Consider the following 23423-nt stretch of genomic DNA (forward strand, 5'->3'; position numbering starts at 1 on the left):
CCTCCTTGCTTCGTCCGTCATTGGTTATTTTACTGCCAAGGTAGCAGAATTCCTTAACTTCATTGACTTCATGACCATCAATCCTGATGTTAAGTTTCTCGCTGTTCTCATTTCTACTACTTCTCATTACCTTCGTCTTTCTCCGATTTACTCTCAAACCATACTGCGTACTCATTAGACTGTTATTCCGTTCAGCAGATCATTTAATTCTTCTTCACTTTCACTCAGGATAGCAATGTCATCAGCGAATCGTATCATTGATATCCTTTCACCTTGTATTTTATTTCCAGTCCTGAACCTTTCTTTTATTTCCATCATTGCTTCCTCGATGTACAGATTGAAGAGTAGGGGCGAAAGGCTACAGCCTTGTCTTACACCCTTCTTAATACGAGCACTTCGTTCTTGATCGTCCACTCTTATTATTCCCTCTTGGTTGTTGTACATATTGTATATGACCCGTCTCTCCCTATAGCTTACCCCTACTTTTTTCAGAATCTCGAACAGCTTGCACCATTTTATATTGTCGAACGCTTTTTCCAGGTCGACAAATCCTATGAAAGTGTCTTGATTTTTCTTTAGCCTTGCTTTCATTATTAGCCGTAACGTCAGAATTGCCTCTCTCGTCCCTTTACTTTTCCTAAAGCCAAACTGATCGTCACCTAGCGCATTCTCTATTTTCTTTTCCATTCTTCTGTATATTATTCTTGTAAGCAGCTTCGATGCATGAGCTGTTAAGCTGATTGTGCGTTAATTCTCGCACTTGTCAGCTCTTGCCGTCTTCGGAATTGTGTGGATGATGCTTTTCCGAAAGTCAGATGGTATATCGCCAGACTCATATATTCTACACACCAACGTGAATAGTCGTTTTGTTGCCACTTCCCCCAATGATTTTAGAAATTCTGATGGAATGTTATCTATCCCTTCTGCCTTATTTGACCGTAAGTCCTCCAAAGCTCTTTTAAATTCCGATTCTAATACTGGATCCCCTATCTCTTCTAAATCGACTCCTGTTTCTTCTTCAGACAAATCTTCACCCTCATAGAGGCTTTCAATGTATTCTTTCCACCTATCTGCTCTCTCCTCTGCATTTAACAGTGGAATTCCCGTTGCACTCTTAATGTTACCACCGTTGCTTTTAATGTCACCAAAGGTTGTTTTGACTTTCCTGTATGCTGAGTCTGTCCTTCCGACAATCATATCTTTTTCGATGTCTTCACATTTTTCCTGCAGCCATTTCGTCTTAGCTTCCCTGCACTTCCTATTTATTTCATTCCTCAGCGACTTGTATTTCTGTATTCCTGATTTTCCCGGAACATGTTTGTACTTCCTCCTTTCATCAATCAACTGAAGTATTTCTTCTGTTACCCATGGTTTCTTCGCAGCTACCTTCTTTGTACCTATGTTTTCCTTCCCAACTTCTGTGATGGCCCTTTTTAGAGATGTCTATTCCTCTTCAACTGTACTGCCTACTGCGCTATTCCTTATTGCTGTATCTATAGCGTTAGAGAACTTAAGAATCCGTGGAGGAATGCGTGATAGAAACCGCCATATGCAGTTTCCAGAGTGTCTACCGGCTTGTTGTAGTGGAACATCAGGTTGTTCTGTGTGTAGCATTCGTAAATATGACGACTTATACACAAGTAAGTGATGTATCATACAGCGAAACTATTTGGAGGACATTGTGAAATCTTCAGTTGTGTAGTTTTGTAGTGATTAAAATGCTATATATCCTTAAAACTTGTTACAGAATGTGAGATGGATAAACCATACTTTGTCGGTCGGACACCATCCTGTATATGGAAATGGAAGATGGTTTGCCTCCATGAAACACGTAATATTTGCAACTGAACTGAGTATCATTAAGGAATTTTCCATCTCTAAAACGGAAATCTGTGTTAGTTGCCTACAGCGTCTGTTTCGAATTGTTTTCCACCTGTACCTGGGTTTTTATAATACTTTTTAACTTGGCTTCACTTACTAACTATCAGTATGTAGTAGAGTGCTGATGTAACGTGTAGATTATTAAACGCATTATTTAGATGATTATGTCGACTGCAAGACGTTTAAATCTGAATAAAGTATTTAATCCTAGGTGGATAATCATGCTGTACCAGGGGACAGTTTTTCACATTTCGAACATAAACTTACTTAGTCCGAGTATATTTTATAGTTACAGAAGAGACTGCAGCACACATAAGTGAATGCTAGCATTTCGAAAATGAATAAAAGAATACGTGATGCTTCTGTTGAAGTTCTGGCTAGAGGCCAAAGTCTGAACAGAGTTCGAAATACAACGCTCTCTCCTGCTCTAATACACTAACCACCACATCCATTTTTGCAGGACAAAAAAATATTTATAACTATGTGACTATTAACAGTTGGCTGCAGTGGAGTGTTAGGTTAGGCCATGACTACCTGGAAAGCGATTATACAGAGTTTTCCCAGGTTGACTCGTCAATTGCTCTTCAAATAAGCAAAGTATCACATACTACCTCCTCGTTACATAAAAGTAATACCTACCTTATCATTGTTGGATTTTCCTTTACAAATGTGGGGTTTTCAAACACTTTTGACAACTTGGGACATACATTTATCGACGTAAAACTAAACGACAGTATGCTATTCAAATGGCCGCAGCTGTGTTCTGTAGCCTTGTGATACAAACCAAATCGTCCATTGTCTGACTTGGGTTGCGGTCTCTGTTCGGTTTCTTTGTTGAAGAGTCACGCAATCACGAATACTCCACATCAGGCGTTGGCGAGCCTTATAAAAGCTCTGTGGCCCGCACTCACCTCAGCACTTCCATCACCATGAGGGCAACAGTGGCAGCTCTCCTTCTGTGTCTTCTGGTGAGTACTGCGGGCTGAAGATTGTTAAAATTCAAATAGAAATTTGTGCTTCATATACCATTACTAGCACATTCAAGACTACATCCTATCTACAGTCGGCTGTAGACGTAAGAATGAGTATTTATTGGTACTGATTTCTGTGTTCATAACATTCTGTTCTCGCATATAAAAGAGAAAACTTTGTTATGTTATGCATTTGAGGACACTGTAGTAATTCATACATCAGCACGTGAAGCAAGTCCACACTTTATTTTTTCCGCGAGAAAGTGGAGCTCCATCCAACCGACTGTAGGTTGTCAGTTCACAGTGCGAGCGAGCGCAGAGGTTGAGATATTGGGGTATCAGTTCGGGAGAATGGCATTCAAATTCCTCGCTGATCATCCAGCTTTTGCTTTAGATTTTACTCCTGAACCACTTAAAGCATATGTCGCTCTCTTTCCTTTGATAAAATACGGAGGATTCCCATGAAAATAAAAATGTGAGGTTGTTCCTCGTCTAATGATCCCGCTATCAACAAGTTGTTAATCTTTGATCTTTTTTCTTTCTTCCTCTGTTTGTGTATGTGCCCTTGACGAATATATACAGAATAATGATAGCGAAGTAACATTTTGCGATAAGTATATCAGATTGTTGTTGATAGCTGTGTTAGCAAACGTTTTGCCCAGCTGTCAAATCCCAAAAAGAAGACATAACTGGATAATTTTGCACTTCCTCGTTACTCACCTCGTCTGTGAAATGTTTGCAACTGATGCAGTTTGTTGGGACTAGCGAAGCTTTCATACTAGTTACTTCTCTGCTTCGCGCACATGACAGTCCTCTACGATATTCGTCATATCCGCTATAAGTCTATGCTCCCTAGAGGTCCATGAGACGTTCAACAGTTCTTGAGTAAGAGAACATATCTCTGTATACCAAATAGCGAGAAAACCTATGTGGCTCATGTTGCTAGTACATACTAGCAACTGCAATGTTGTCGAATAGTGTTGCATTCATATTGTTACTATCAACTCATCCAAAAGAGAATGTAAGATGTACTACATAGCACACCATTGCACTACAGGTGGCAGCATGCCGCAGCCAGGAGACTCCACCTGGCCCACCTGGACCAACTGAAGGGCCACAACCAACTGGACCACCTGGCCCACCAACTGGAGGTCCTGATCCAACAGGTCAGCCTACTGGCGGTCCTGAACCAACTGGTCCACCAGGCACACCTACTGGAGGTCCTGAACCAACAGGTCCACCTACTGGGGGTCCTCAACCAACTGGACCACCAGGCCCACCTACTGGAGGTCCTGAACCAACTGGAGGACCCCAGCCAACTGGTGAACCTCAGCCTACTGGCCCACCAGGGCCACCCTCTGGGGGACTTTGGCTTTTTTGAACTGGTGGACTCTGATGGTTAACATTATTGCATCTGTGAAACATCAAGGGAGTTCAAACTTGATATTTACAATTAACAGGATCTAACTTAATTGATGGAAGTGTTCTGTGAACCGCTTTGTAAAATTTTTTGTCATTAAATGAGCATCTAAAAATCTCCATAAATGTTTCCATCTTCTGTAAACTATAACGAATAACTTGTATGTCGAAAACTGTAACTCCTTTGCAGGATAATGAGTTTGAGATCAAGGTAAAGTTAACATAGACATAGGAGAACTTTTATAATTCATCCAGAACTTTTCTGTGTAAGTTCAGAATGTTCTCTATGTTGCGAAGTCTTCTAATTTCTAATTGAGTGTGCACTTCGCCACCTAGGCTATGAATCCAAAGATATTTAAGTTATGCACTCCTTAGTACCCGTTATAGATATCTTTTCTGGTAGAATGATAGAGAAACAAATTTGTGTGATGGCTATTGGAGTACGACGGAACTGGTATTTTAGAGACAATAACTGGTAGCTAGCACCAATGTTGAAACGATACTGCACTGAATAGTCGTCAGAAATGTTCTTGAAGTATACTTCTGCTTCATTTTAGTTACGTGGGTTATGGCAGAGACCTTGCCATTGTGTATCAGGTAAGTATGTTACATAACTACTCAGGAAATGTCATCACCAGCAGTGGCGCCATCACCTCTGACCTTTCATGTGTACTTGGGAGTAGGTACTGTCTATTTTGAAACATATTTTTGTAAATCTCAGTGACACATGTAGGCACGGCAGCGTGTCCAGAGGCTTAATAAGGACTTCTGATATTCTTTAGTATTCCAATTTTCTTAATGAAGAACTGAAATTCTTCTGAATTAAGACTATTATGATATGTAGCCACAACAACAAAGTGGCAAATATATGTAAATAAGTAGTGGTATAACCCAGAAAAATGGGGGGGGGGGGGGGGAAGTGCTGATGCATCAAGTGATGCGGGAACAGGAGGCCCATCTCTAGCTTCACTCCTGCATACGAAAATGTTAGCACGTGGAGGAGATACAGAGAGACAGGAACTGTCGATGACAAGCCTCACTCAGGCTGCCGAAGGGCTACTACTGCAATAGCTGACCGCTACCTGTGGATTTTGTCTCGGGGGAACCCTGACAGCAACGACACCATGTTGAATAATGCTTTTCGTACAGGCACAGGAAGTCGTGTTACGACTCAAACTGTGCGCAATATGCTGCATGACGCGCAACTTCACTCACGACGTCCATGGCGAGGTCCATCTTTGCAACCACGACACCATGCAGCGCGTACAGATGGGCACAACAACATGCCGAATGGACTGGCATCACGTTCTCTTCACCGACGAGTGTCGCATATGCCTGCAACTTGACAGTCGTCGGAGACATGTTTGGAGGCATTCCGGAAAGGCTAACGCCTTAGACAAAGTGTTCAGCGAGTGCTGCAAAACGGAGGTTCCCTGATGTTTTGGGGTTATGTGGGGCCGACGTACGCCGCTGGTGGTCATGGAAAGCGCCGTAAGGGCTGTACGATTTGTGAATGGTATCCTCCGACCGATAGCGCAACAATGTCGGCAGCATATTGCCAAGGCATTCGAGTTCATGGACGACAGTCTTCGCCCCCATCATGCACATCCTGTGAATGACTTCTTTCAGGATAACGACATCGGTCGACTAGAATGGCCAGCATGTTCTACAGACATGAACCCTATCGTACATGCCTGGCATAGATTGAAAAAGCTGTTTATAGACGACGTGACCCAGCAACCACTCTCATGGATCTATGCCAAATCGTCATTGGGGAGTGGGACAATCTGGACCAACAATGCCTTGATGAACTTGTGGATAGTATGCCATGACTATTACAGGCAAGCATCAATGCAAGAGGACGTGCTACTGCGTATTAGAGGTGCCGGTGTGTTTAGAAATCTGGACCAACGCATCTGAAGGTCTCGCTGTATGGCGGAACAACGTGCAATGTGTGGTTTTCATGACCATAAAAGGGGCGGAAATGATGTTTATGTTGATCTCTATCTCAAACTTTTTTGATGTGTGTGTAAAAAACCTGTCCAGGTGGCAGCAGCGTCACCTGGCGAGGAACGACTGCCAGTCAGATAGGCGTTCGGTTCATGTAGTATCAGAGAGCGTGCTGTCCATATGTAGAAGGGGGAAGTCACGCGATCTGTCTGAGTTCGGGCGAGGGCAGATTGCAATGGCCCGGATGCTCAGTGAGAGCATTTCGGATACTGCACAACTTGTTGGTGCTCAAGGTGTGCTATGGTGTGTCTTCGCATTTGGCGAAAGCAAGATGAAACCACGTCCAGATGTCGTGTGGCTGGGTGACCACGTCTCATTACAGATATCGTACCTCATAGGCTGGGCAGATGATAATGATGTTTGGTACGTGGTGAGCTCACCTGCGCGGGTATCAACGCCCGTACAAAGTCCCAATTTTTACACAGTCCAATTTTTTACATAGTCTAATCTAGTCACTGTAACGTGTGATGATAATGATGAGGATTTCCTTTATCCCGATACAGTGCAGCAACTCAACGTGGCATGGTCTCAACAAGTCGCTGGAAGCCCCTACAGAAATATGGACACATGCCACCACTACAGGCGTCTGTAGTTGCGAAAGTGTTTCCGGTTCAGGATCAACTGCGAAGAATTGTGACCTAGAGACATGGTGCATTGTCATTCATAAAAATTACATTCTTTTTTGGGAACATGAAGTTCATGAATGGCTTCAAATGATCTCCAGGTAGCTGAATGTAACAATTTACACTCAATGATCTGTTCAGTTGGACCAGAGAGCCCAGTCCATTCCATGTAAACACAGCTTGCACCGTTATGGAGGCACCACCAGCTCGCACAGTGCCTTGTTGACAACTTAGGTCCATGGCCTTGGGAAGTCTCCGCCACAATCTAACCTTACCATCAGCTCTTAGGAACTGAAATCGGGTTTCATCTGACCAGACCACGATTTTCCGGTACTCTCGGGTCCAACCGATATAGTTACGAGCCCAAGAGAGGCGCTGTAGGCGACGTCGTGCTGCTGGCAAATGCCTCATGTCCGTCGTCTGCTGCCACAGACCATTTACGACAAATTTCGGTGCACTGTCCTAACGGATACGTTCGTTGTAAGACCGACATTGATTTATGTGTCTGTTTCACGCAGTATTGCACGCCTATTAGCCGTGACAAATCTACGCCAACGGCACTGCTCTCAGTCGTTATGTGAAGGCCGTCGGCCACTGCGTTGCCGTGATGAGAGGTAATGCCCCAGATATGGTGTTGTCGGCAGTCTCTGGACATTGTGGATGTCGGAATATTGAATTCTTTAACGCTTTACAAAGTGGTATGTCCCGTGCGTTTAGCTTCAACTATTATTTAGCTTTCAAAGTCTGCAAATTCCCGTCGTGCTGCCACAATCATGCCGAAAACCTTTTCGAAATGAGAAAAAGTGACAGCTCCGAAAATGCACTGCCCTTTTACTCCTTGTGTACACGACACTATTGCCATCTGTATATCTGGATTCACTGTCCCATTACTTTGTCACCTCAGTGTACGATACAATACGCGTTGCGGCTTGTAATACACTCCTGGAAATTGAAATAAGAACACCGTGAATTCATTGTCCCAGGAAGGGGAAACTTTATTGACACATTCCTGGGGTCAGATACATCACATGATCACACTGACAGAACCACAGGCACATAGACACAGGCAACAGAGCATGCACAATGTCGGCACTAGTACAGTGTATATCCACCTTTCGCAGCAATGCAGGCTGCTATTCTCCCATGGAGACGATCGTAGAGATGCTGGATGTAGTCCTGTGGAACGGCTTGCCATGCCATTTCCACCTGGCGCCTCAGTTGGACCAGCGTTCATGCTGGACGTGCAGACCGCGTGAGACGACGCTTCATCCAGTCCCAAACATGCTCAATGGGGGACAGATCCGGAGATCTTGCTGGCCAGGGTAGTTGACTTACACCTTCTAGAGCACGTTGGGTGGCACGGGATACATGCGGACGTGCATTGTCCTGTTGGAACAGCAAGTTCCCTTGCCGGTCTAGGAATGGTAGAACGATGGGTTCGATGACGGTTTGGATGTACCGTGCACTATTCAGTGTCCCCTCGACGATCACCAGTGGTGTACGGCCAGTGTAGGAGATCGCTCCCCACACCATGATGCCGGGTGTTGGCCCTGTGTGCCTCGGTCGTATGCAGTCCTGATTGTGGCGCTCACCTGCACGGCGCCAAACACGCATACGACCATCATTGGCACCATGGCAGAAGCGACTCTCATCGCTGAAGACGACACGTCTCCATTCGTCCCTCCATTCACGCCTGTCGCGACACCACTGGAGGCGGGCTGCACGATGTTGGGGCGTGAGCGGAAGACGGCCTAACGGTGTGCGGGACCGTAGCCCAGCTTCATGGAGACGGTTGCGAATGGTCCTCGCCGATACCCCAGGAGCAACAGTGTCCCTAATTTGCTGGGAAGTGGCGGTGCGGTCCCCTACGGCACTGCGTAGGATCCTACGGTCTTGGCGTGCATCCGTGCGTCGCTGCGGTCCGGTCCCAGGTCGACGGGCACGTGCACCTTCCGCCGACCACTGGCGACAACATCGATGTACTGTGGAGACCTCACGCCCCACGTGTTGAGCAATTCGGCGGTACGTCCACCAGGCCTCCCGCATGCCCACTATACGCCCTCGCTCAAAGTCCGTCAACTGCACCTACGGTTCACGTCCACGCTGTCGCGGCATGCTACCAGTGTTAAAGACTGCGATGGAGCTCCGTATGCCACGGCAAACTGGCTGACACTGACGGCGGCGGTGCACAAATGCTGCGCAGCTAGCGCCATTCGACGGCCAACACCGCGGTTCCTGGTTTGTCCGCTGTGCCGTGCGTGTGATCATTGCTTGTACAGCCCTCTCGCAGTGTCCGGAGCGAGTATGGTGGGTCTGACACACCGGTGTCAATGTGTTCTTTTTTCCATTTCCAGGAGTGTACATTTACTACAGACAGACGTGTCAGTCGAACCACGTTACTGGTTGTAGCTGAGTTTTCAGGTCTTGTTCAACTTTCTTGCGTGTTGTTTGATTTCCTTCATTCTCGATAGGGATGAACTGGTTCTAAAATGGTTGTTTAACGGATTTGGGAGACGTTGTGTTGATCACAGTTGAGGATACTATAAAAGCACAGTTCCTATTCCATAATGATATTACGTAGATTTGTCGTATTCTGCTAGAATTATCCTTGATGAGCTGTTATCGACTTGTGTAGTACTCAAACATTTTATATAACTGACTAGCTATGTTCCCTTTTCAGTATTCTTTGGCCTCTTCAGTTAGATCTTTTACATACTTTCTTTGAGACCTCTCAAGTATTTCTTGATTACTTCGGTACACTTGTTCAAACCGGGCTTTGTTCTATCCGAAATCAGTTCGTCGTAGACAGTTCTCTTTGGCACCCCTCTCTTTGTCAGTATATCAATAAATTCCTGCAAATGATACCTTCTTGTCAATACTCCATGAGTCAATGATTGACTCAAAGGTTATTTTATGGCTGTAATTCCCAAATTTTAGTATGTTTATGTATTTAGAATGTCTATCATACTACTTGCCTCAAATTAAGCTTCACTCTGAATTTTGGTTCAACTTGTAGCGGGAGTCTGGTATGAAACGGTGCTTCGCACATTTCACACCCCTTGCTGTCTTCATACGTAGCCTAATTCTTCGCTGTGATTTAGGCTTCACCGTGATCTACCTGGCTAATCTTTCTTATCCGACATGCGTTTGTTTTTGTTTCTAAAGTAGATTTTACATATGAAATTACATCGATATATGTAGGAGAGCTGATAAACAAGATTCCACTGTAACTGCTCAGTTTAAGTAAAATGGTTTTCGAATCTGTTGAAAGCACCGCGGTCTGCTTGCGAAGCTTGAAATTGGCGTAGGATGTAAGAGCCTTGTAGTTATTTTCCAGACAGGCTTCTGTGCTCACCTGGTGCTCTGCATAAAACCCGTCCTTTATCTGTGCTGCACGATTGTTCACAAGTGACAGCCCGCATTCCTTCATATCTATATTTAATGTTAACATTTGAAACACGTATGTAACATAGCAGCGATGGTGAGGCATGTTAAAATCTTTGACCAGAGAGCCCATTTTCGTGGTTAGTCTGCGCTTGACCGCGCGAATGTTGCGAGCAGTTCAGCAGTTCAGTAGTGGTCTGGTCCTGTCACGTCGCGAGCGGGACGCAGTCGGGGAGCGTCGACATGGCATTCTGATCAAGATGCTCAATGAGGTATATTGTTAATTAAGGTAATCATCAGATAATGTAAAGTTTATTTATTGTAATTAATTTCCAACAAGTGCCCCAATAATAATTTTGATTTCAAAAGCAATTTTACAAAAAAAATTTATTTAATTGAATTAACGATTTCATTCCACTTCCCTTAAAGACAAGTTTCAGTTAAATTAAAAAAAAAAAGGAATATTATTATTTGGAATGCAGTTTCTCCAAGCTGTGCGCAACAATAAGAGCAGAAATTTGACTAGCAGTTACAATGAGGTAAGAATTTAATTCTGATTTGCACAGGGCCAAAGACCGATATTTCGGTTTAATTGAATTATCATTATCACTGACATTTTCTTATTACTGAATCGACTTTCATTTTTTGTGAGGAGCTTATACTTGAGTCAGATTGCGAATTTTTCATTTTTGTTGCCTTTGTCAGTACATTTCATTGCAGGGAGGTTACATTTGGCTCCCAATTTCTATATAATATTGTCGTGTAAATTTTTGTGGGGAGGTTACACTTGGCGACCCTGCCAGGATCGTATTTCGTTGAGAGTCTTTTGAAAAACAGTCAGATATCTGCTCTTATTTGCTTAAGTATAATTAGGATTTGGCGCTACGCTTTTATTAACTTGTGACTTTCTTTCTACAGGTCAACGGCAATTCGTTGCTCTGTTGTATTTGTGTATTATTTTTGCATTTGTGCTTATTTGTTTTGTGAATATTTGTGACTATTGTAAAAATGCCGCGAAAGACTGTGAATAGCGTATCGCGAAGTATTATGAATGAGATTACCGACTCAAACAACGTTACCGATAGGACTTGTGACGCGCAGTGTAATGATGATAATCGTGCGTTCACTAACAATCAGTGCATTCCAACCACTAATGATGACTTTTACCTTTATGATGAACAAACGAACTCAATTGTCTCGTCTGTTAATTTGACGACAATTGATGACGCGGAACGCTCTATTGTAATGAGCGCTGCCCAGCTTAACATACCCGATTTGGAAAATTCAAGTAACGTACAGACAAATTTGTCTAATGAAAATGAACAGGATACTCAAAGTACGACGGATCTATTCAATTCCGAAATAGTGTCTGACAGTGTACATTCGACTGATAAACGTTTTTGTAAATTACAGAATGACCAAATGGTCACGCAAAACGCGACACTTGCAAATACACCGTCAAACGGTACAGAGAAAGGAGTAGATAATGTTACATTGGGTCAAATTATGGCGATATTGATACAAAATAGCGAAGACAACAAACAATTTAAAGAGAAAATAGACAACAATTTCAAACAACAGAGTGAAGATTTCAAACAACAATTTAGTGAACAGGACAAAAAATTTAATAAAATTGATGAAAATTTCAAACAACTTAGTGAACAGGTCAGACAACAGAATGAAAAATTAGACGACAATTCCAGGCAGTTAAATGAAAAATTAGACGACAATTCCAGACAGCTTAGTGAACAAATAAGAGCCGTTGCCGCGCAGTGTCATGACACTAAGGAACAGTTGCGCGTGGAAATTGAGGCTTGTTCAAAAAAAAGCAGCGAAGAAATTAAGTCTGTTGCTCAGGAATTAAGGGAAATGCAAACAGCCGCAACAGAAACACTTAGAGCGGAAATTAGTACAGTCGCTAAACAATGCTCTGAAAAAGCTACACAATTACGGGACGAGTTTAAAGCAATGACGGTAGAACTTTCGCGCACAATGGATTCAAAGATAGACGCGAAATTCGAACAACAGAATACTCAGATTGACGAACGCTTTAATCTTCACATACAAAATAGTGATACGCGTTTCCGCAAATTTATTCAAGATCAAAACAAAGTAAAACGACAAGTCATGGAAACAATCACTCCACAAAGACAAGAAGACAAACGTAAAATATTCGCGAAAGAAAAGACGTATGTAGACAATAATATTACTACAGTGTCTGACGAAATTAATACCATCAAACAGTCAAACACAGAATTACGTGACGAAATTTCTGATCTTAAATTAAAAACAGACACATACACAACAGATTTTCAAACAGTGACCGACAGACTCGAGCAATTAGAGCTAACACAGGATTCCGATGTCGTCAAAGCTGATGTTAAAAAACTGAACGAAACTACACGTAAATTGCAAAAACAGATCAATGCCACTGACACTAAAACCGATGATCAGGTAAAAATACTGACTGAAAAATGTGATGAATTGGCCAGTCGTATTGACGTTATTGAAACTACTAATGAGAATAAATCAGACGATACTTCCCCGGTTTCATTTAATCAAACACCTGAATTTCAAAATCTAAAGCAGACAATTAATGAGATCGATTCGTCTAATAATACATTGCATAGAAAATTGTCGAGTTTACAGCAAGAGGTAGCAGAGATAAAAAATATTTCAGCAAATAACACAGCACAGCAGACGCCACTTAGCGAACATTTGTCAGATTCACGCAGTGCATATAATTTGGGTAATCTACAAAGAGTACGTGACTTAGATTCCGAACAACCACAGTTCAACAGATTCTCTTATAATCCTGAACCTGTTCCATCATACAGAGACGATAACTTTGATTACAAACATTTTCTGTCAGTGAGAAAATTTAAAGTGTTTAAGAATGACAGAACACAGATTCACCCACTGGATTGGATACAACAGTTTAGTTTTGCTTTTCCACCGACTTGGCCTGTAACGCACAAACTTGAATTTATTTGTAGTTTTTTGGAAGGCGAGCCGGCAACTCGTATGAGACCGATCGCGAGGCAATGTTACTCGGTAGAAGAATTCCAGAATGCTTTTCTGTCAGCGTACTGGTCGAAGACGACACAGCGCGGAATTAAAGATCAGTTAATTAGCTTACCAAATTATGAGAACACAAATTTTCCCAGCGTCACGCAATTTTTCGAGCATATGGTCCAACAAAACCAGTACCTAAGTGAACCGTACAGTGAATCTGCACTTATACAATTATGCATTTCTAAATTACCACGATCATTAAGAGTGTCACTTCTAACGGGTCAGCAAAAAGAAAACATTTTAGCATTCAGGGATCTGTTACAGCTTTTAGAAGTACAGCAATCTGATTATTCATTTGTAAACAAAAACTTTTCGTATAATAACCAAGGTCAACAAACTTATAGTAATTATGATCAGGGACGTAATTTCAATAGGGAAAGTAACAGACGCTTTAGGAACGACAACTACCAGAACTTAAATCACAGACAAAATTCAGATTGTCAATATCGTCAAAATTTTCAGCAACAGGAAGCACATTTTGGTAACAATAGAAGTTTTCCACCGCAACAACATCAAAACCAACCGGTTAGTATACGTAACCAACAATGTAATGCACAAGGTCAACCAGGCTTTAATGTTCCGCCGCGTGCACATATAGTCACAGATCCAACAAATAGTAACGCACGACAGCAAGGAAACAACTATATACAAAGAAGGCAGTATTTCAATTCCTATCGCAATACACCGTATAGGAATGACTATTACGACAGGCGTAAAAATAATGAGAACAATTTTCAGCGTACATCTAACAACAGTCGGACATACCAACAGCAAAATTTTAGACAAGAACCTATTCTCATGAATGAACCCGACAGTAGGTATCATCCAGAGCGTAACACGTCTGGAAGAAGTAATAGGACAGTTCAAATAGTCGAAATGCCACAGAATCCTCCTAATAATAATAACACGTCAGATAGAATCTGACTAGATACTGTACAGGACGCATCTTCCAATAACACAAGCACTACGTTTGACACGCAAAATGTTGTTCACGAAAATGTAATTACTTTTGACGATATCAGAGACACTCTCTTGCAGGAAAGACCATTTGTTCAGAAAACTATTTCACATCCTGTCATCGAAATTAAAATTGGTTCATCGAAATTCTCAGCAGTAATTGATTCTGGATCACCTATATCAGTAATAAATGAGGAGACTTTTAACGAGTGCAACAAAGAGAATACTTATCCGACATTACCTTTAGGCAAAACAAAAGTGAAAGGAGTAGACGTTAAATTACAGACGCATTTATCATTTTGTATTGGAGGTCATACTTTCCACTCTAATTTTTGGATTGTTCCTTTATTGACAACAGACGTAATTTTAGGTACGAATTTTCTGGTACAACACGACGCAGTTATCGATTTTCAAAATTCTTATTTAATGTTAAAGGATGAAAATGTACAACTTGCTTTAGAATTTCAGCACTCATTATCTGCGGAAGAACAAACAATTAACCGCACAGAGGTCATTTCCGCAACACGTGACATAGACTATAATCCCACATTGTTCACGGATACGTACGTACACAACTATAATACTCCAGACGAAGTTGACTACGACGTAATGCAAATGATTTCCGATAAAGTTAGACAAAGCAGTGCAACTACAGACGACGAACGCACGCAGCTATACAAAATTCTTTTACAGCAAGCTCCAGTTTTTGACAACATTCCTGGTACTATGTCCGGTTTTATGTATGAATTTCAAGTGAAACAGCACGACACATTTAAAGCAAAGCATTATCCCATTCCATATATTCACAGAGAACAAGTTAAAAAAGAATTGCAGGATATGCTTGATCAAGGAATTATAGAACCAGCAGTTAGTCCGTACATAAACCCGCTACATATTGTTAAGAAAAAAGATGGCTCACTTCGCCTCGTACTTGATTCACGTCACATTAATGACATTATTATTAATGAAACAGATCGACCACAGACACTAGAGGAACTTTTACAGAAATTTCATGGTACTGCTATTTATTCTACATTAGATTTGAAATCGGGATTTTGGCAAATTCAACTTCATCCAAATTGCAGAAAATACACAGCTTTTCTCTGTTTCGGCGACTGTTATCAATTTTGCAAATTACCATTCGGCTTAACTATTTCTTCTGCAGCTTTTATTCGCGGTTTGAACACAATACTTCCGACAGAACTTAAGGACAGAATTACGACGTATGTAGACGACATTCTTATCGCAGAAGCTAACTGGTCGGAACACAATCTGATTCTTGAACAACTGTTACAAACTTTTCATGCACAAGGACTTACAGTTAATCTTAGTAAATCGCACTTTGGCAAAACTTCTATAAAATTTCTTGGACACGTAATTTCAGCGGAAGGCATTGCACCTGATCCAGAAAAACTTCAAGCTTTTACGTGACATTACTGTTCCTACGACAAAAAAGCAACTACGCAGTTTTTTGGGCTTAATTAACTTTTTTCGTAAATTTATTCATCACTCTGCTTTAGACACACCTAAATTATGTCAACTGACAGGTAAAAACAGTATTTGGTCTTGGGATAAGCAAGCACATTCTGAATTTGTGAACCTGAGAGAAGCCTTGTTGAATGCTCCACTTTTATCGCACCCAGATCTTACCAGAAATTTTTCCATTGCCACCGACAGTTCTAACACCGCTTTAGGCGTACACATTTTCCAGGAAATTGAAGAATATGGTTCGATAGTAATTAAAAACATCGCATTTGCAAGCCGCATTTTGTCACCTGCTGAACGAAATTACTCCGTTACAGAATTGGAAACATTATGTGTTGTATGGGCTTTTACGAGATTTCGGCACTTTCTTTATGGCAGACATACCACCGTGTACACAGACCACAGAGCGATACAATTTTTACTTTCAGCCAAATTCACGCACGACAGATTAAGCAGATGGAAACTTTATTTACAGGAATTTAATTTTACAATAGTTCACATTCCCGGTACGCAAAATGTTATAGCAGACGCACTATCGCGTTCTCTCGGCAACAATCAGCAAGACGTAGCAACCAACTTCTGCAAAACAAATTTCAGCGTCATGTACATCCAGCAAGTTGCATTTGAAAATTTTATTTCATCGTCATTACAGGACATAGCACAAGAACAAAATAAAGACAATGTGTGGAAAGAAATTAAACACCTTTGGCAAGATAAGAATAATGTTACGATTAGGAACCACTACACTGTACGCAATGACATTCTGTTTCGACGTTCTCATCCTGACAGCAACAATTGGTTATTATGCATCCCTGACGAACTTGTTAACAAATTAATCTGGTACACTCATTTAAGTTACGCACATTACGGAGCACGAAAATGTTTTCTTATACTGAGACAGAACTGTTATTTTAACAACATGGAGAAACGTATTCGACGAGTTTTAGCGTCATGTAAAATTTGCCAGAAAGCTAAATCAGACACCACTTCACATATTGCTCCATTATATCCCATTATACCTGTTAAATTAAGACACATGGCCGCAGTAGACATTTTTGGTCCGATTCCGAGAACTAACAGAGGTTTTTGCTACATCTTTGTCGCTGTTGAGCTTACTTCAAAATTTGTTACTTTCACTCCGTTACGCAAAGCTACTGCTAAAACTGTTTCGAAAGCATTTGTAAAACATTTTCTATTTCATGTAGGGCATGTGATGAGAGTAATTTCTGACAATGGATCTCAATTTCGTAGTAGCATATGGACACGCATGTTACGAGCCAGAAACATTTCTCCGATCTATATATCCAAGTACCACGCTTCTTCGAACCCCTGTGAAAGATTAATGAAAGAAATTGGTAAGCTGTGCCGAATATACTGCCACAAAAGACATATTGATTGGGATACACACATAATCTCATTCCAAGATGTAATTAATTCCATTCCAAATGAATCCACTATGCTATCTCCGTCTGTTATACTGAAAAACGTTGAACCACCAAACAAAATTAAAGAATTTGTAAAATTTCCTACATCTCGTCGCTTACGACACCACGAAATAATTGACATTGCGCTGAACAACATCAAACGTGCCGCAGAGCGCCAGAGAAGACAGCAAAAACAGGTTTGTACACGCCGAGACTTTCACGTTGGACAGAAAATATTAGTACGTACACACTATTTATCCAGCAAATTAAAAGGTAAGTGCAGTAAATTTGAACTTCTATACGCAGGTCCATATCGGATTCGCAGCATCCCTCACCCCAATGTTGTACACGTCGAAACTTTGAGAACCAGAAAATCGAAAGGCAATCGCCATGTCTCAAACATTAAACCGTTTATTGAATGAAATCACTTTATGATGTAACATGCTATGATGCCATCTACTAATGCAATTATTTCACCTGACTAATTACTGATGATTATCGTATTTTTCTTGGCAAGTGCCCGGCAAGGTAAGGTTAGCAGGTCGCTTTTCTTGTCGTTACACATCAGACCATGCACATTTTCCACTTTTTTTATGTACGATTGTATTCCAGTTTTGTCTATATGCACTGTGAAATAGTTAAGATATAACACACACCAGTCGACTTTGACATTTTTTTTGGCCTTATGACATCTCAACATCGTGACTTTTACATTTTTTGCTGCTGCATTGTGATATTCTCTGTACATTTTGGCTTTGAACACTGTCAATGTCTTTGACATATTACGTTGTCTGTAATGTTATGCTGTATGGTTAATTGTGTCACCATAAACCAGTCATTATTTAGTGGGTATATGATTTAAATGCAAGACGTTAATCTCTGTTCATCAATTTCAGAAAGAAATGATGCGTGTAAGAAATAAATTCAACAGAAATGGGAATTTCACCTACGGAATAAACGATAGAAGATGCAATAACTTTATGAGGAAGAGTAAATGGATCAGGATTAACAAGAATATACTATACTCATCGTAGAATAGCAGTCTTAACTAATTTTTTCTTTCAGAATACAAGGTGATTGATGCAGGCTGTCGGACAGAACTACACATCTTAGTTTTAGTGATGAAATATGCTAGAGATAAGGAATAGTTGTATAATGAGTAATGAAGTGATATTTTTGCAGATGATAATGAATACTGATGAATAATGTTGAAGAGTGTGCTACTATGATTAATGAAGTTTTTCTTTACAGGTGATGATAATAATGAAGTTATGATAATATGGATAATGAAGTGATTGATAATGAAGTTTTTTCTTTACAGATGAGGATAATGTTGAAGTTATGTGTTTATGCTATGTAGTTATTTAAGTATTTGTTGCAGTTTGTTTTGACAGCAGGTGTTATATTGCATAGTAGGATGACGGAAAGTTTTGGAAAGGACAGCTATGGAACACATGTTTATACACATTTCACTACCTGTTAATTCGAAGTTCACTACTCTTCAGCATAGTGTGCGTTTCTTCTTTCAGGTCAATAATCCATTTTGTATTTTTTCCTTGGAGAAGTTTTTTATGATACTTACTAAACCTGTTACTTATTATACCTGTTCTAGTACTTGCATTTTTATTTTTTACCCATTTGTGTTTATCATTTATAAATGCGATCACATATACTGCCTTGTTTCATAACCTTGCTACAGCTGACTCATGACGAATGACGTTACACATTTTTGATTTACAGGAACAACCCACTACCAATTTTTTTTTCTTTTTTCTCTTCTTGCTTTCAATTATAATAACCAAATGCAATGCATTGCTAACAAAAAATGTATTACCGGTCCCAAATAGTGATACCAGTTTGAGAAAGTTCTGAATAATACTGATCAACTCTGAATAGTATGTCACTTCAGTAATGACTTCGTAATGATACAAAAAAAATATATGTATAAAATAATGCTTTGTAACTGGCTAATAACTGCCACGGTTTATTGTAATGAAACTACTTATAATGCCCATGATTATTAATGCTATGACTGTAATTAGCTGATTTTTAATAATGACTTCGTAATGATCTGAATGTCACTCAATGAATTGTTATTACTTCTTAATGATCTGAATAATACTGAATGAGGAACAATGTTTTATACTATTCGATACTTGATGGACACTGAGTGCCAATAATTAATGTCACTCAATGAATTATGTTATTAATTATGCCATTAATTAGCTCTTGTTTTCAATGTTGATACTTTGTAACTGGAAAAGAATATGATTCTTACTATATTGAAATGACAAATGATTAACTATGTTTTATAATTGGGAAAGAATGTGATTGTTTAATAATGCTTTGTAATTAGGAGAAGGCTAATGATTATTACTATTGGAATAACAAATAATTAATTAACGATGCCATACTTTGTAACTGGAAAAGAACATGATTCTTACTATATTGAAATGACAAATGATTAACTATGCTTTATAATTGGGAAAGAATGTGATTGTTTAATAATACTTTGTAATTAGGAGAAGGCTAATGATTATTACTATTGGAATGACCAATGATTAATTAACTATGCCATACTTTGTAACTGGAAAAGAATGCGATTATTTAATAATGCTTTGTAACTAGGAAAAGAAGGTTACTGATTCTATGTAAAACAATTAATGAACATTTTTCTGTAATACTACATACTTGGTACAGAAATGTTCAATCACTGGGCTATGAATGCCGCACACTACTAATGAAGACTGTAATTGTCAATATTATGTGACTTAATGTCCTTCACCTCATGAGCTAACTACCCTGAATTACTGCAATGTCCATTTGTCCTGTCTATCCTAGTGATCATGGAGCACTATCTTTGGTTTTGCACTAATTCTACGTTGGTGTGCCTTGTAAGAGCGTGGTGTTGACTCGACATGCTGTCCACCACCGTGAGCGATGAAGACGTTATTATGGTCCCACTGTTTGGTGTACCTAATGTACTGCCAAAATGAGAACATGAAATGTTACTACGAGAGTTCAGTGTCTTGGCTACACTGGTAAATTCTGATGGCAAAAGAACTTCAAATTGTGTCACTTGGTGTTATACTTCTGTGGAAAGATATGGACTTTCAGAACAGCTGTGTGCAATCTGAAGTGCTACAACCATGATGCAATCCTTCCCTTTCCTATCCTAATTCTTGTCACATAGTGAAAATCATTTTTTGCTAACATTATTTATGTTCATGGGTTATACATTTTTTTTGATTCGCTGAACTCCAGTGCGAGTACACTTATGTCACTTGTCGATATGATTTTTTGCCATTATGTTTATTTATTGCAAAAATGCCTAAGACATTTTTTCGATTTGTTCTCAAGTACAGTATGTGCACTCTTGTCTTTTATATTGTATATACACTTTTTTTATTTATTATTTTATTTTAATGATATGTTCTGAACTACAGTGCATGTGCACTTATGTTGTGTGTTAATATGTTTTCTACTGAACTTCAGTGCCTGTGCACTTTTCTCATTTTTCAATATGATTTGTACTCATTCTGTATATTCAATACTTCAGTACGTATGCACTTATGTCATTTGTTACTAATTGTATATACATTTCGTAAATTGCTAATATGTTCTCAACTCCAGTGCGAGTACACTCATGTCACTTATCAACACGATTTTCTGCCATTCTGTTTATTTGTTCTGAAAATGCTAAAGAATTTTTTCAGTGCATGTGCACTTTGTTTCTGTGAAATAATTTGTATATACTGTTTTCTGATTTACTACTATGTTTTGTACTCACATCCTGTCTTTGTCTGAAATGTTTTGTACTCGGTGCATGTGCACAACATTTAATTTATGTACTAAATATGAATATTCTGTAAATTGTGAAAATTTCTTGCGATGGCAAGTCCAAATGACTCACCATCGCTGCCAAATTTTTGCCCCCCCAGTGGAGGGTTATGAAACACGTATGTAACATAGCAGCGATGGTGAGGCATGTTAAAATCTTTGACCAGAGAGCCCATTTTCGTGGTTAGTCTGCGCTTGACCGCGCGAGTGTTGCGAGCAGTTCAGCAGTTCAGTAGTGGTCTGGTCCTGTCACGTCGCGAGCGGGACGCAGTCGGGGAGCGTCGACATGGCATTCTGATCAAGATGCTCAATGAGGTATATTGTTAATTAAGGTAATCATCAGATAATGTAAAGTTTATTTATTGTAATTAATTTCCAACAAGTGCCCCAATAATAATTTTGATTTCAAAAGCAATTTTACAAAAAAATTTATTTAATTGAATTAACGATTTCATTCCACTTCCCTTAAAGACAAGTTTCAGTTAAATTAATAAAAAAAGGAATATTATTATTTGGAATGCAGTTTCTCCAAGCTGTGCGCAACAATAAGAGCAGAAATTTGACTAGCAGTTACAATGAGGTAAGAATTTAATTCTGATTTGCACAGGGCCAAAGACCGATATTTCGGTTTAATTGAATTATCATTATCACTGACATTTTCTTATTACTGAATCGACTTTCATTTTTTGTGAGGAGCTTATACTTGAGTCAGATTGCGAATTTTTCATTTTTGTTGCCTTTGTCAGTACATTTCATTGCAGGGAGGTTACATTTGGCTCCCAATTTCTATATAATATTGTCGTGTAAATTTTTGTGGGGAGGTTACACATTTTAGACAAATTAGATGTGAAGTCTGATATTGTGAAGACCAAGATCACTTGGTTTTAAAGACTTTATTCCAAATACTACTTTCGTCAGAATCGTGCCGTCATTTTCAGATTGGCATTAAAATTTACGTATATGTTCACATATATGTGTCGTTGACATTTTGAGAACCAAGTAGAGATACATTAAAAAAGTAAACGACTAACCATGTGGAGTTTCTTAATGTATTTACACTTTGTTCTCAAAATGTCGATTACACATCTACGTGAAAATTATACACAAAGTGTACTGCCAGTCTGAAATTGACAGCACGATTCTGTCGAAATTAATAATTGGAGTAAAGGTCTTAAAGCTAAGTGATTTTGGCTTTCACAAGAACTGCACAAAATTGCGATACTTTCTCAGACATATTCTTTCTGCTTGATGCCATAGAAACCCATACTGCAACTTGAATGTCTCTAGTAACCGCGTTCAAAACAAATTGTCCATTTCCACAATCAATAATGTCAATGCACTCATAGTGAATTTCCTGGAAGCTATTTGATTATGCGGCACCTTTCAGTCCCCTTAACCAAAATGATTGCAGAACCCATTTTGTACGAACTACACATGCTCTAATTTCTATGTCGCATATCTGTATTTCATGTTTGGAGATAATTTTTTATGCCTTAATTTTTAGGGTTTAGTGTAATTAAATTACAAGTGGTGAATTTTTCGTGTAGGAAAGGCAAACAAACCTGAAACCCAGAGGGATACATTAACTGTGACCATTAGCTTTCACCACTGTTGAAAGGTCCTTAGCGCAACTTTTTCTCCCCTTGTTCCGAAAAAGGTATTTCATTTCCAACCTACCATCCACTCCTGAGTAGCATTCTCTTATTCACCATAAAGGACGACCTCAAGAGGACACTATCCTATTCTCATATATTTGATTCATCGGAGTAAACAGTTGGATTAAACTGTACTGAGAGATTCATTAAACAAAGTTTATGAGAAATACAACTGATCTAGAAAATGTGAAATTTGACGCGATACTCCCACGATGTATGATAGATTTACATGTACCAGTATTGAAGCATGGAGGTGCAATTCAGACCCATTGTTGTTGAAAATGTGTAATACGTATATCACCGAGAAACAGGTCTCGAATCAGAAGAGAAAAACCATACAAATTTAATTTGTAAGAAGGAAGATGTGAGGCTAAGGAAAGTTTACTGTAGTCAGCTACCAAATTCACACTGAGCGAAAATTAGTTGCTGGAATGGTTCTCTAAAGGGAGAACGCAATGTAACGACGGTTAGGTCGTGTACAGACAACGTAAATGATAATAATAGGTTCTGTGGCAACAATGATCGGGAACTCAAATTAAAGTTACATCATGTGACCTCTGCTTATCACCAATAATACTGATTGGCAACAATTATCGGGAACTCAAATTAAAGTTACATTGTGTGACCTCTACTTATTACCAATAATATTGATTTATTATTTAAGAGTTTACGGATTAGTTGTTTTGTAGCTTTGCAAAG

The 23423-nt window shown here is 39.7% G+C and overlaps 2 protein-coding genes across 8 annotated transcripts in view; one reads left to right on the forward strand and one right to left on the reverse strand.

Annotated features, from left to right (window-relative positions):
* LOC126161461 (proline-rich protein 2-like) overlaps window positions 1–23423 on the reverse strand; it is a 403478-nt gene that overhangs the window by 46382 nt on the left and 333673 nt on the right. The gene's annotated exons all lie outside the window — the stretch shown is intronic.
* The window catches only part of LOC126161458 (proline-rich protein 2-like), a 61022-nt gene that overhangs the window by 29464 nt on the left and 8135 nt on the right, over window positions 1–23423 (forward strand). The window contains exons 1-2 of one of the 3 annotated variants that reach the window (XM_049917282.1): window positions 2770–2849; window positions 3910–4389. The exons of 1 other annotated variant lie outside the window; for it this stretch is intronic. In XM_049917282.1, coding sequence (XP_049773239.1) covers window positions 2811–2849; window positions 3910–4233 — 363 coding nt within the window. In that variant the 5' untranslated portion in view covers window positions 2770–2810 and the 3' untranslated portion in view covers window positions 4234–4389. Of the gene's footprint in view, window positions 1–2769; window positions 2850–3909; window positions 4390–23423 lie in introns of those variants that run through there. One more of the 3 variants, XM_049917283.1, reaches the window with a different exon arrangement.

The sequence above is a fragment of the Schistocerca cancellata genome, chromosome 2 (genome assembly GCF_023864275.1).
Source record: "Schistocerca cancellata isolate TAMUIC-IGC-003103 chromosome 2, iqSchCanc2.1, whole genome shotgun sequence".
Lineage (NCBI taxonomy): Eukaryota > Metazoa > Arthropoda > Insecta > Orthoptera > Acrididae > Schistocerca > Schistocerca cancellata.